General features: G+C 40.2%; 2 protein-coding genes across 6 annotated transcripts in view; both read right to left on the bottom strand.

Moving 5' to 3' along the window:
* Positions 1-14801, bottom strand: part of ptprt (protein tyrosine phosphatase receptor type T) — a 561846-nt gene that overhangs the window by 223274 nt on the left and 323771 nt on the right. The gene's annotated exons all lie outside the window — the stretch shown is intronic.
* LOC125903199 (uncharacterized) lies at positions 847-14397 on the bottom strand. The gene is made up of 8 exons (XM_049599997.1): positions 14322-14397; positions 11870-12062; positions 9195-9254; positions 8874-8948; positions 3876-3950; positions 3366-3468; positions 1632-1684; positions 847-1441 (listed from the first exon to the last, which is right to left on the bottom strand). The coding sequence occupies exons 1-8, from the start codon at positions 14342-14344 to the stop codon at positions 1391-1393; spliced, it is 633 nt and encodes a 210-aa protein (XP_049455954.1). The 5' UTR covers positions 14345-14397; the 3' UTR covers positions 847-1390.

The following is a 14801-nucleotide window of genomic DNA, read 5'->3' on the forward strand; positions in this document are numbered from 1 at the left end:
GATTTCTCCCCCCTTTTAGAATACATACAGCACAGTAACGCTGCCTGCAATATAGCAAGGGCAATGTAACGGCCGGGCTCCACCGGCTGCAAGCGTAAGCGCCACGTCCAGCGTAGCGTCGCGGCGTATTCATTTGGGCTCCACTGACCGCGTACGGAAGCGGCACGTAGAGAAGCCAACGGGGTTGTTTACCGTTTGCCGAGCCGAGAGGCTGCATGAAATGTTAAAGCATTTCCCACCTAAGTAATTACATATATTTGAGTTATCTACAAGTTTACTGTAGGCTACTGTTTGTCATCTACTCGCTTTCAAATGTCATACGGACATTTACACAATGTCACGGATAAACATGAGTAAATGCATGAAAAAAATCACATATCACCTCTGAAAATGGTTTATTCAATTAAAAACACATTGTGCTCGTTTAGCACACTATTTCATGTAGTTTTTATCTGCTGGAGGGTCGCATAGGGGAGCATAGCGCGACAAAAATAGAAGAGCCGTGTAAAATAGAGAGTTGTCGCGCGACAGACGGCGGTTGTTGTGCCGCTCCTGTTGCCAGTGGAGCCACTGTAATTGATTAACAGGGTGGCGAGCTGCTACGGGACTCGCGCTGCAGACGTGTCACGCCGCTGACGTGCCCGGTGGAGCCCGTCCATAAGGCTTTCCCACACATTACCAGAGGAGCTGGTGACCTCTTCAGGCGTCTTCATTTCTTGATTTTCTGGTGAAAGAATACAAAAAAGGCCTTCAGCATCAATTGAAGTTAAGTGATCAATGGTAAATGGACTGTACTTATATAGCCCTTTTCTAGTCTTATCAACTACTCAAAGCACTTTAGAGATTTTTGATGGTCCTGGTCTTCTTTTCAGTTTCAATTGTCCATCATGTTTACGCATTACTTCTTGATTATGTTCATAATTACCTTTGTTCCGCAACTTCTCAAGTAACCTCTTTCTCTCTTTTGAGTTCTTAGGGAATGAGAATGCTTCAGCAATATCAGGCTCTACTTTCTCATGCTTTTTAAGGTGACGAGATATTTTAGACTGAGGTGTTTTGCAAACATAGCAGTAATTTTTTGATGTGCAAGAAGAGACTTGTGGTGCTGCTGCAGTCTCAGTAGAAAAAGACTCTGTTGTACTTCTTGGAAGAGTCTGGGTATTACTTGTAGTAGGATCATCAACATCAGAACAGGGTTCACTATCAGGTATGAAGTCATCATCAATGCCAACTCTGCCAGAGTTGGAAGCATCCTTGTCCTCCTGTTCCATGCAGGATATAGGTTGCAGGACTGTCTTTGTCCTTTCCTGGGAAGAAAGTGAGTCAACTGGTCCACTCTTGCGATGTGGTAGGTTTAGATCCTCACTATCACTAAATAGTTCAGTGTCAGTTACAACATCTTCATCAGAGTTGGATCCATCAGACCTTGGTGCAGTGTCAGCTATGTAGAGATCACCAGAGGAACAGCCATCACTACTTGCAGAGTCAGAAACAATCTCATCGGGTATAACATCCTATGCAGAAAAAAGAGCTTATATTAACCCCAAAATCTACTACTGTGTAAGTCACAATCCGACACCAAGAACACTTTAAAATCAAATTTAAAATGGAACCAAGGAAAATGAACATACCAGCGACTGATTCTTCTTGAAAAAGCAGGATTTGTGCCAGGATCTTGAACACACTAAAAGCACATTGAAATGAAAAGTTAGCAAGTTGTGCTAATGCTTTTGTTTTAATTTAACATAAAAACTGCACTAAGGTAGGGCTGCACGATAAATCGCATTTTCATCGTCATCGCGATATGAACATGCAAGATAAACGCATCGTAAAGACCGCCTGAACTGCGATGAATGAAAAATCAGTGTTAATACTCGTGCCATGCATTTACACTCAGCATGTGAGCATTTGGGGAAGCCCTAGACACCGTTTGGCTAATTAGATGAAGCCTCAGCTACCCTGTCAGGTCATGTGTCATTTGCTGGAGGTGAACAAGTAGGAAGGAGAGAGGAGCAAGGAAAATATGAAGAAGTTGTTGTGAACAAGCACAGTACTTTTGCTACTTGGAATTATTTTGGATTCAGGAGAGACGTTTTATGGACGTGCACTGTCGCAAGTCGATAATGCTGAGGACATTTGGAGGATATTTCTCCTTCCTCTTTGTATTTCTGCCATTTTCTCCTCTGTGAAACTCTGAAGCCTCCTCCTCCTGCTCCTAACACTGTTTCACTTTAGGAGCTCTCTTAAGGGCTAAGATACTTTACAGGGTTCCTAGAGCTTAAGGCAAGTTAAATTTAAGACTTTTTAAGACTTTTTTAATGCCACTTGAAATGAAATTTAAGACCAACGACACAATCAACACAAATGAAATAAATGAATAAATCCAACTCCCTCATTTGATTTGTATGATTGGTGTTTTGTCATGGTGTTCAGACACCACAGTACCTTTGCTTTTAGCTAGGTGTGCACCCAAACACTAGGTTCATTCGAGATGAGCCAGGCCTGTGCAGATTCGATCACCGGCGATCGGCGCACAATGCATGCCGGTTAGTTTTGTGTCCAACTTCATCCCGACTTGCTCTGATGTATTACAAAAGTCCTCGGCGCGAGTTTTTAGAGCCAGGCGCTGCAGTTGCTCTCCACCGACTGCACCGCCTGGCTCTCACCTGATCTAACAGCTGACTGGTTCAGATGTCAACTCAACAAGATGACGTTTTAGATAAACTTTTAATTTTTGATGAATTTTAGAGATTAAGATTGTATTTGTTTGATCTGAAGGTTTATTCTGTGAACAGAAACATGTTGTGTGACTGATGGTGAAGTTTAGTTTTCAGAGACTGAATATATTCATCATAAACTATACAGAGTCTACTGTATATTAATATTGGACGGTTTAATTATTGAAGTATTTAGCAACACAAAGACTTGTGGTCAGTGGGATGTGAGGATTCTTAAAATAAGCCCTGACTGTATCTGACTGATCTTTAATGAAAGCTGTTGTCTTGTATAAAATATGAACCTTATAGTCAAGCACTGTTTATTTAGCCTGTGTAGCTGAGGCGACAGGTCAAACTGATATGATGCTGATTTACAGGAGAATTCATGTCAAATGGAGTTGGAGTTTAATAAAAACACGTTTGAAATCATTTATTTCATTATTCAGTGGGCATGGACTATTCGATTTTGGGGTCTAGCAGTATACCTATTAAAAGAGAACGACATAGGAACTGTAGAGCTTATATACAACCTTATTGTCATCGCAATACTGAACAGTGTTACAGTACATTGCAGATTCTCCTCATATCGTGCAGCGCTACACTAAAGACAACAACAACAAAAACTGTTTGAGTGACATGAATACGAACATTTGCATGTGAGACCAAGCCATTTTAGACTGGAGACAGGTCCTGTGCAATCTTCACAATGGTCCAAACAGCTGACAAGTGAGCAGGTAACACTATGGTGGCACTGAGGAACCAATAAGGTATATATCAGTAATGATCAGTGTTGGAAACCCTTAACATAGGGTAAAAACACTTCTGAAGACTTCTGAGCAGTACCGACTTCTGACACCCATTATATAAAGAAATGCATGAAGGCCTAATACACACCCCCACCACAAACCCAATACATGAACGCCTGATTAGGAAAATGTCCTCTTAAGTACATTCTGACATAACCACACACACACACACACACCCAATTCCTACTGTCCTTACAGGACACTTTGTCCTGACAGTCCTGTGCTGTGGCAGGTACATGTAGTGTACAACATTCAAAAGTGTGAAGACTTCTGAGCACAGTCATAAGATCAAACAAAACAGTATTATGTCTAGAAGTAAAATCATGATATTACAAGAATACTGTCAACTTACAATGTCATCCTTTAATGTTGACGGAGCTGCCCTGACCTCTGTCATCAAATCACGACCGCTGCACACCTCCTGTGACTGAGTCAATGACAGGCACAAATGTGAGTTTATTTTAAGCTAAAATAATTCATTTTCATTCTGCAAACACTGTGTTACAACACTGGCCATGAGTATGGCAGAAATGTCAGTTAATAGTCAGCAGGGAAGAAGGAAGACCGGAATAATGAACTTGTACTATAAAATTCTAAAGACCAAAACCAATTCTACTGTATTGAAGGTGACACATAAAGCAAACTAACTATGATGGCACAAACTACAACTTGCCTTTTCTGAGCCTGGCTCACTTTCTCTCAACAACAAAATTCCATGACTTTTCCAGGTTTTCCATGACCGTGGGAACCCTGACATAAGACCTCAATACTTTCAGGACTTTCCTGGTCTACAGTCCCTGACAAAAGTCTTGTCGCTTATCCTAGTTGTAGGAACAACAAATAATAACCTGACTTGTAGTTGATCAATTGGGTTCAGAAATAGCTTATATGAAAGGCAAAGACCTTTAGATTATGCTTATTATACCAAAATAAAGTTGAGTGTCATTCATTGAGTTTTATCATTTAATTAGGACAGAAAGGTCAGATTTTGCTTGGACAAAAGTCTTGTCGTGTCTTTAAACGATTCAACCAATCACAGATTAGAGCTCCACCTGTGACAAATACTGTAATTAACACATTCCCTGGTGTGTCTAAAAAGAACCCCAGCACACCAGACCTTCATGTGAAGTGCAACCTGACCGCTGACAACATGCCAAAGATTCAACCACAGACCAAAGTGCTGATCATCAAGAGCCTGAAGACCAAGTCTGCTGCTGAGGTGGCAGACATCTTCAGTGTATCCAAACGTCAAGTGGAGAGGATAAAAAAAAGATTTGAAGAAACTGGTGACGTTCATGACAAGCCCAGGTCAGGCAGACCCTGTAACACAACTGTTAGAGAGGACCGTTTGTTGCTTCGGCAGTCCAGGGCCAGCCCTTTTCAACTGCAGCAGAGCTACATCAGAACTGGTCACCAGAAACCCTGTATCTACCAGAACAGTTTGTCGAATTCTCTCACGCAATGGTCTCCATGGCTGAATTACTGCTCACAAACCAGCATTAAACAGAAGACAACAAAAGAATCGTGTTGCATTTGCCAAGGCCCACAGCTTGCAGAAAGGATGGACAGTGGAAAAGTGGCAGAAGGTTGATTTTTCTGATGAATCATCCATTGAACTGCATCCCAATTGCCACAAATACTGCAGAAGACCTGTTGGAACCTGCATGGACCCAAGATTCACCCAGAAAGCAGTCAAGTTTGGTGGAGGAAAAATCATGGTTTAGGGTTACATCTAGTATGGGGGGTGTGCGAGAGATCTGCAGAGTGGATGGCAACATCAACAGCCTGAAGTATCAAGAGGTTCTCGCTGCCCATTGCATTCCAAACCACAAGAGAGGGCAAATTCTTCAGCAGGATGGTGCTCCTTCTCATACTTCAGCCTCCACATCAAAGTTCCTGAAAGTGAAGAAGGTCAAGGTGCTCCAGGATTGGCCAGCCCAATCACCAGACATGAACATTATTGAGCATGTCTGGGGTAAGATGAAGGAGGAGGCTTGGAAGATGAAACCAAAGAATCTTGATGAACTCTGGGAGTCCTGCAAGACTGCTTTCTTTGCCATTCCAGATGACTTCATCAATAAGTTATTTGAGCCATTGCCAAGACGTATGGATGCAGTCCTCCAAGCTCATGGGAGTCATACACAATATTTAATTCTTTTTCCCAAGGCACCATGACTTTATGTTCTGATGTTATTGGAGCATGTTTGTGTATTCAACAGAAAGTATCATTTCTACAGTACATTATTTTTGTATGCGACAAGACTTTTGTCCAAGCAAGATCTGACCTTTCTGTCCTAATTAAATGATAGAACTCAGTGAATGGCACACAACTTTATTTTGGTATAATAAGCATAATCTAGAGGCCTTTGCCTTTCATATAAGCTATTTCTGATTCCAATTGATCAACTACAAGTCAAGTTATTATTTGTTGTTCCTACAACTTGGATAAGCGACAAGACTTTTGTCAGGGACTGTAGAATATCATTTGATATTCTTCAACTTTTTCAGGTTTAATATGACCATGGAAACCCTGAACATACATCACCAACTTCTGACACCCATTATATAAAGAAATGCATGAAGGCCTGATACACACCCCACCACAAACCCAATACATAAACGCCTGATTAGGAAAATGTCCTCTTAAGTACATTCTGACATAACCACACACACACACCCAATTCCTACTGTCCTTACAGGACACTTTGTCCTGACAGTCCTGTGCTGTGGCAGGTACATGTAGTGTACAACATTCAAAAGTGTGAAGACTTCTGAGCACAGTCATAAGATCAAACAAAACAGTATTATGTCTAGAAGTAAAATCATGATATTACAAGAATACTGTCAACTTACAATGTCATCCTTTAATGTTGACGGAGCTGCCCTGACCTCTGTCATCAAATCACGACCACTGCACACCTCCTGTGACTGAGTCAATGACAGGCACAAATGTGAGTTTATTTTAAGCTAAAATAATTCATTTTCATTCTGCAAACACTGTGTTACAACACTGGCCATGAGTATGGCAGAAATGTCAGTTAATAGTCAGCAGGGAAGAAGGAAGACCGGAATAATGAACTTGTACTATAAAATTCTAAAGACCAAAACCAATTCTACTGTATTGAAGGTGACACATAAAGCAAACTAACTATGATGGCACAAACTACAACTTGCCTTTTCTGAGCCTGGCTCACTTTCTCTCAACAACAAAATTCCATGACTTTTCCAGGTTTTCCATGACCGTGGGAACCCTGACATAAGACCTCAATACTTTCAGGACTTTCCTGGTCTACAGTCCCTGACAAAAGTCTTGTCGCTTATCCTAGTTGTAGGAACAACAAATAATAACCTGACTTGTAGTTGATCAATTGGGTTCAGAAATAGCTTATATGAAAGGCAAAGACCTTTAGATTATGCTTATTATACCAAAATAAAGTTGAGTGTCATTCATTGAGTTTTATCATTTAATTAGGACAGAAAGGTCAGATTTTGCTTGGACAAAAGTCTTGTCGTGTCTTTAAACGATTCAACCAATCACAGATTAGAGCTCCACCTGTGACAAATACTGTAATTAACACATTCCCTGGTGTGTCTAAAAGAACCCCAGCACACCAGACCTTCATGTGAAGTGCAACCTGACCGCTGACAACATGCCAAAGATTCAACCACAGACCAAAGTGCTGATCATCAAGAGCCTGAAGACCAAGTCTGCTGCTGAGGTGGCAGACATCTTCAGTGTATCCAAACGTCAAGTGGAGAGGATAAAAAAAAGATTTGAAGAAACTGGTGACGTTCATGACAAGCCCAGGTCAGGCAGACCCTGTAACACAACTGTTAGAGAGGACCGTTTGTTGCTTCGGCAGTCCAGGGCCAGCCCTTTTTCAACTGCAGCAGAGCTACATCAGAACTGGTCACCAGAAACCCCTGTATCTACCAGAACAGTTTGTAATTCTCTCACGCAATGGTCTCCATGGCGAATTACTGCTCACAAACCAGCATTAAACAGAAGACAACAAAAGAATCGTGTTGCATTTGCCAAGGCCCACAGCTTGCAAAAAGGATGGACAGTGGAAAAGTGGCAGAAGGTTGATTTTTCTGATGAATCATCCATTGAACTGCATCCCAATTGCCACAAATACTGCAGAAGACCTGTTGGAACCTGCATGGACCCAAGATTCACCCAGAAAGCAGTCAAGTTTGGTGGAGGAAAAATCATGGTTTAGGGTTACATCCAGTATGGGGGTGTGCAAGAGATCTGCAGAGTGGATGGCAACATCAACAGCCTGAAGTATCAAGAGGTTCTCGCTGCCCATTGCATTCCAAACCACAAGAGAGGGCAAATTCTTCAGCAGGATGGTGCTCCTTCTCATACTTCAGCCTCCACATCAAAGTTCCTGAAAGTGAAGAAGGTCAAGGTGCTCCAGGATTGGCCAGCCCAATCACCAGACATGAACATTATTGAGCATGTCTGGGGTAAGATGAAGGAGGAGGCTTGGAAGATGAAACCAAAGAATCTTGATGAACTCTGGGAGTCCTGCAAGACTGCTTTCTTTGCCATTCCAGATGACTTCATCAATAAGTTATTTGAGCCATTGCCAAGACGTATGGATGCAGTCCTCCAAGCTCATGGGAGTCATACACAATATTAATTCTTTTTCCCAAGGCACCATGACTTTATGTTCTGATGTTATTGGAGCATGTTTGTGTATTCAACAGAAAGTATCATTTCTACAGTACATTATTTTTGTATGCGACAAGACTTTTGTCCAAGCAAGATCTGACCTTTCTGTCCTAATTAAATGATAGAACTCAGTGAATGGCACACAACTTTATTTTGGTATAATAAGCATAATCTAGAGGCCTTTGCCTTTCATATAAGCTATTTCTGATTCCAATTGATCAACTACAAGTCAAATTATTATTTGTTGTTCCTACAACTTGGATAAGCGACAAGACTTTTGTCAGGGACTGTAGAATATCATTTGATATTCTTCAACTTTTTCAGGTTTAATATGACCATGGAAACCCTGAACATACATCACCAACTTCTGACACCCATTATATAAAGAAATGCATGAAGGCCTGATACACACCCCACCACAAACCCAATACATGAACGCCTGATTAGGAAAATGTCCTCTTAAGTACATTCTGACATAACCACACACACACACCCAATTCCTACTGTCCTTACAGGACACTTTGTCCTGACAGTCCTGTGCTGTGGCAGGTACATGTAGTGTACAACATTCAAAAGTGTGAAGACTTCTGAGCACAGTCATAAGATCAAACAAAACAGTATTATGTCTAGAAGTAAAATCATGATATTACAAGAATACTGTCAACTTACAATGTCATCCTTTAATGTTGACGGAGCTGCCCTGACCTCTGTCATCAAATCACGACCGCTGCACACCTCCTGTGACTGAGTCAATGACAGGCACAAATGTGAGTTTATTTTAAGCTAAAATAATTCATTTTCATTCTGCAAACACTGTGTTACAACACTGGCCATGAGTATGGCAGAAATGTCAGTTAATAGTCAGCAGGGAAGAAGGAAGACCGGAATAATGAACTTGTACTATAAAATTCTAAAGACCAAAACCAATTCTACTGTATTGAAGGTGACACATAAAGCAAACTAACTATGATGGCACAAACTACAACTTGCCTTTTCTGAGCCTGGCTCACTTTCTCTCAACTTCGGGTGAGATTGTTCTTCACCGGGTGCCTGAAATTGTAAAGAGGAAATGTACTGTTTAATCACTTGACTGGCAGCACTATCACTTAGTGGTCTTTAAGAAAGAAAGACAGGCGATAATTATGTTCATATTCACCTCAAAAGATGAAAGATTACTGTAACAATGTCATTATACACAACAAAAATTCCATTACTTTCAAATAACAGGGTTCCCACACATTTTCACAGACACAATTTCAAAACCTTTCCATGACTTTTCAAGGACCCATAATATAATTTCCATGACCTGGAGAAGATTTAAGAGGTCCTGGAGGAAGTTTCAGGAAATAGGGAGCTCGTGTGCCAATGATTACAGTAAGATAGCCTAATTAATTACACTGCAGACAACAAAATTCCAGGACTTTTCCAGGTTTTCCATGACCGTGGGAACCCTGACATAAGACCTCAATACCTTCAGGACTTTCCTGGTCTAGAATATCATTTGATATTCTTCAGCTTTTTCAGGTTTAATATGACCATGGAAACCCTGAACATACATCACCAACTTCTGACACCCATTATATAAAGAAATGCATGAAGGCCTAATACACACCCCACCACAAACCCAATACATGAACGCGGATTAGGAAAATGTCCTCTTAAGTACATTCTGACATAACCACACACACACCCAATTCCTACTGTCCTTACAGGACACTTTGTCCTGACAGTCCTGTGCTGTGGCAGGTACATGTAGTGTACAACATTCAAAAGTGTGAAGACTTCTGAGCACAGTCATAAGATCAAACAAAACAGTATTATGTCTAGAAGTAAAATCATGATATTACAAGAATACTGTCAACTTACAATGTCATCCTTTAATGTTGACGGAGCTGCCCTGACCTCTGTCATCAAATCACGACCGCTGCACACCTCCTGTGACTGAGTCAATGACAGGCACAAATGTGAGTTTATTTTAAGCTAAAATAATTCATTTTCATTCTGCAAACACTGTGTTACAACACTGGCCATGAGTATGGCAGAAATGTCAGTTAATAGTCAGCAGGGAAGAAGGAAGACCGGAATAATGAGCTTGTACTATAAAATTCTAAAGACCAAAACCAATTCTACTGTATTGAAGGTGACACATAAAGCAAACTAACTATGATGGCACAAACTACAACTTGCCTTTTCTGAGCCTGGCTCACTTCCTCTCAACCGGGTGAGATTGTTCTTCACCGGTGCCTGAAATTGTAAAGAGGAAATGTACTGTTTAATCACTTGACTGGCAGCACTATCACTTAGTGGTCTTTAAGAAAGAAAGACAGGCGATAATTATGTTCATATTCACCTCAAAAGATGAAAGATTACTGTAACAATGTCATTATACACAACAAAAATTCCATTACTTTCAAATAACAGGGTTCCCACACATTTTCACAGACAAAATTTCAAAACCTTTCCATGACTTTTCAAGGACCCATAATATAATTTCCATGACCTGGAGAAGATGTTAGAGGTCCTGGAGGAAGTTTCAGGAAATAGGGAGCTCATGTGCCAATGATTACAGTAAGATAGCCTAATTAATTACACTGCAGACAACAAAATTCCAGGACTTTTCCAGGTTTTCCATGACCGTGGGAACCCTGACATAAGACCTCAATACCTTCAGGACTTTCCTGGTCTAGAATATCAGTTGATATTCTGCAGCGGTTTCATGTTTAATATGTCCATGGAAACCCTGAACATACATCACCAACTTCTGACACCCATTATATAAAGAAATGCATGAAGGCCTAATACACACCCCACCACAAACCCAATACATGAACGCCGGATTAGGAAAATGTCCTCTTAAGTACATTCTGACATAACCACACACACACACCCAATTCCTACTGTCCTTACAGGACACTTTGTCCTGACAGTCCTGTGCTGTGGCAGGTACATGTAGTGTACAACATTCAAAAGTGTGAAGACTTCTGAGCACAGTCATAAGATCAAACAAAACAGTATTATGTCTAGAAGTAAAATCATGATATTACAAGAATACTGTCAACTTACAATGTCATCCTTTAATGTTGACGGAGCTGCCCTGACCTCTGTCATCAAATCACGACCGCTGCACACCTCCTGTGACTGAGTCAATGACAGGCACAAATGTGAGTTTATTTTAAGCTAAAATAATTCATTTTCATTCTGCAAACACTGTGTTACAACACTGGCCATGAGTATGGCAGAAATGTCAGTTAATAGTCAGCAGGGAAGAAGGAAGACCGGAATAATGAACTTGTACTATAAAATTCTAAAGACCAAAACCAATTCTACTGTATTGAAGGTGACACATAAAGCAAACTAACTATGATGGCACAAACTACAACTTGCCTTTTCTGAGCCTGGCTCACTTCCTCTCAACCGGGTGAGACTGTTCTTCACCGGGTGCCTGAAATTGTAAAGAGGAAATGTACTGTTTAATCACTTGACTGGCAGCACTATCACTTAGTGGTCTTTAAGAAAGACAGACAGGCGATAATTATGTTCATATTCACCTCAAAAGGTACCACCCAGCCCCACTCTTGACCAATCAAATTACTCAAAAATAACTGTTGTATAAAATAAATTATAGTTAACACTGTCATTAACAGAACATGAGACCCTTATCTCACCATTGAGCGCCATGGCCAAGAGGAATCGCCATAGTTATATGTGATCTCCTCGCCTGGAAAGATTTCCTTGACAGCAAAAAGACACAAGTGTGGCTTTCCTTGGACCATTATTCTTTTGACTTTACAGTTGGGCTGTATGTGATCATCATTCACTAGTCGTCCCAGTGTTCCATCCTCTTTTGAAGCATCTATGCTGTGAGACAAATAGACCAGAAAAAAAAAAACTTTAAACTTTGCTTGGGGTTAAATTCTTAAATTGTCATGAGAGAAAAGACCTTCAGCCCAGCCTTGGCTTTCATGTAAAACACAAACTTTTTAAAAACACATACGTATACTATTACACTTTTCTCACTAGCATATTGTGCAACAAAAGCCCTTTTTTTGTTAGACAGCTGCAGTCTTGTCATTTTCTCTTCCAAAACAGTTGGTTACTTCATCATATGATTTAACACCCTCTCATTTGTCAGTGTTTCCCCTAGTTTTTTTTTGCTTTGGCGCGGGGGGGTGGGTGAGGGTGGTCGGGGGGTGATCCTAGGACCTTCTGCCCACAGGACCCCATTACAAGAGCATTTGTACCTGACAAACATTTAACACAGATTTGTGTTCACATTTTTTATTTTAGAAATGGAACACTATTTTTCGGCTCCGCCTCGACATACTTAAATGATACTCAAAGATGCCTTATAACTTTAACTATATATAAAGCAGAGTCCTGCACTGGGTCAGGTACCCGCTGATTTCGCATGTTTTTTAAAAAATGTTTTCCCGGGTTCGGATCTGGGTGGAAAAAATAATATGCAGGTCGGATCGCGGGTTTTAGATAAACACATCAAAATTAATATAAAAAAATAATAATTGAGCTAAAAACTAATCTTGTTAGTTAGTTCGGTAAACTACAGATATCTCGGTCATTATTTACTCTCTGAGGATCGCTTCCGCTATTTCGCAACAGTCATTGGTTCAGCTGTTTACACGCGTTTCACCATCTAATAACACAATTTGTGATTGGACGACACATGGCTGCCACCGTCTAACAAGCGCGCTTCCAAAACAGTAAATAATTATTTAGGTATTTGAGTAGTAAGTGGATAAAACGTACAACTATCACTTTACATTACTTCTCTCTCGATGGATTCTAAAACACGTCGGCTCGTAACTGCTGAACGTCGCTCTGGACAGAAAGTAAGTCTATTATTACACATGTAAAGTTCCTTTACATAGATTAAAAGTTTAAAAGCGTTAAACGTAACAAACAAGTGCTTTTACACTCGTATGGGAGAAGAACACAGAGGGTTGATGATGGAGCTGAAGTCATGTTTTTATTGTGAGAGCTGCTTCATTCAGGTCGTTGTTTACTGACTGGCACCTTAACTGTGGCGATATGCTGTTCAATATTCAGTCAATATGATCCAAAATGATTACTTTAAATCCGGGTTATGGGTTGGGCTGCGGGTCGTGTTTCAACGGGTCGGACCGGGTTGCAGTACTAATTGGCCTGATGCGCGGGTTTGCGGTTCGGTGCGGTTTTGTACATCCCGGTCGGGCGGGCGGATCTTGAAAATTGGACCCGTGCAGGATTCTGATATAAAGTATGCCTCCTCTGTATGGATAGAAAATTCAGTTACAACAAAATAATCTCTATATAATCAAAGATTATATAAGTTGTTGCAAAGATTGCATTAAATGCATATTGCAAGTTGTGAAGAGACACTCGGCACATTTTCTTTTAAATCAGCAGCTGCAGACTAAACTGCTGCAAAAATGCGTAAAAGTAAATTGTCATGAGCCAGAAATAGATTAAGGGATTTTCCTGTTTGTTTTCAAAGAGTTTTTATTCCATTATATTTCAATCGCATATAGCTTAACGGACATGATTTGATTTCAAATTGGCAGCATGCTGTGTATTTAAATGGTATGAGCCAGTCTAGATGTGTTTATTTGTTTGCAAATTGTTTTATCTGTATGTATAGGCCTTCAGTTTCTTTATGTTCATGTTAGAAGAGTGCAGGCTTCTGCAATATTTATTTATTTATTCAAGTTACGCACTGAGTTAATTGACAGGACTCATTTTATTTGAAATTACTGACTTTTCAATAAAAAAGATTATATACTGACATGCCTATCAATTGCATATCAATTATTTTTAGGCTCAATAAATTCAGATAATATTTGACCGTAATTTCAAACATTTGTCCGGTAAATTGAAAACCAACTGGTCACGCTGTCCAGTGCCAATTTTTTTTTTTTTTTTTTTTTTTTAAGGGGAAACACTGACAACCAGATGCCAACCCATCAATCAAATAGTCCTACAATTTCAATCTCTCTGTAAAGCACTTTGGTCCAGCATTTGTTTTTAAATGTACCCACAAATAAAACTACAACTTCAAATAAGAGGAGTAACACTTTGAAAAAAAAAAATACATATGAGTAAATGAACAAGCAGCAAACTTACCAGTAGCGCTTCCCATTCCACATGAAATCGAATATATATTTGCTTTTGTCATCTGCTCCTACACTCAGGGACAAAACTCCCCTGTACTCCGCCACAAAACATTTTTGTTCGATGTATTCATGTGTAAACACACCTCTCCTGAAGAAAAGAAAGAAAGAAAACATTAACATAAGCTGCTACTTCTAAGACCACCAACCTCATTTATGGCTTCTTTTCAAAGAGACATTAAGACAGAGAGGAAGACCGACAACAACAATTTATAAGCGCCTTAAAAAAAAACAGAGTTAGTAAGTGCTGTTAATAAAAATTAGTGATGGCCAAATGAAGCCTCGTGAAGCATTTTCTGAGCCCACTAGATGGCGCTTTTTTTTCATCAAAAGGTTGAAAGCACACTGAATTGCCATTCTTTGAGCCTCTTTCTTTAAGCAATGAGTGCCAACTAGTGGGCTCAGAAAATAAAGAACATGCTTCATTAGGCTT

The sequence above is a fragment of the Epinephelus fuscoguttatus genome, linkage group LG1, assembly GCF_011397635.1.
Source record: "Epinephelus fuscoguttatus linkage group LG1, E.fuscoguttatus.final_Chr_v1".
Classification (NCBI taxonomy): domain Eukaryota; kingdom Metazoa; phylum Chordata; class Actinopteri; order Perciformes; family Serranidae; genus Epinephelus; species Epinephelus fuscoguttatus.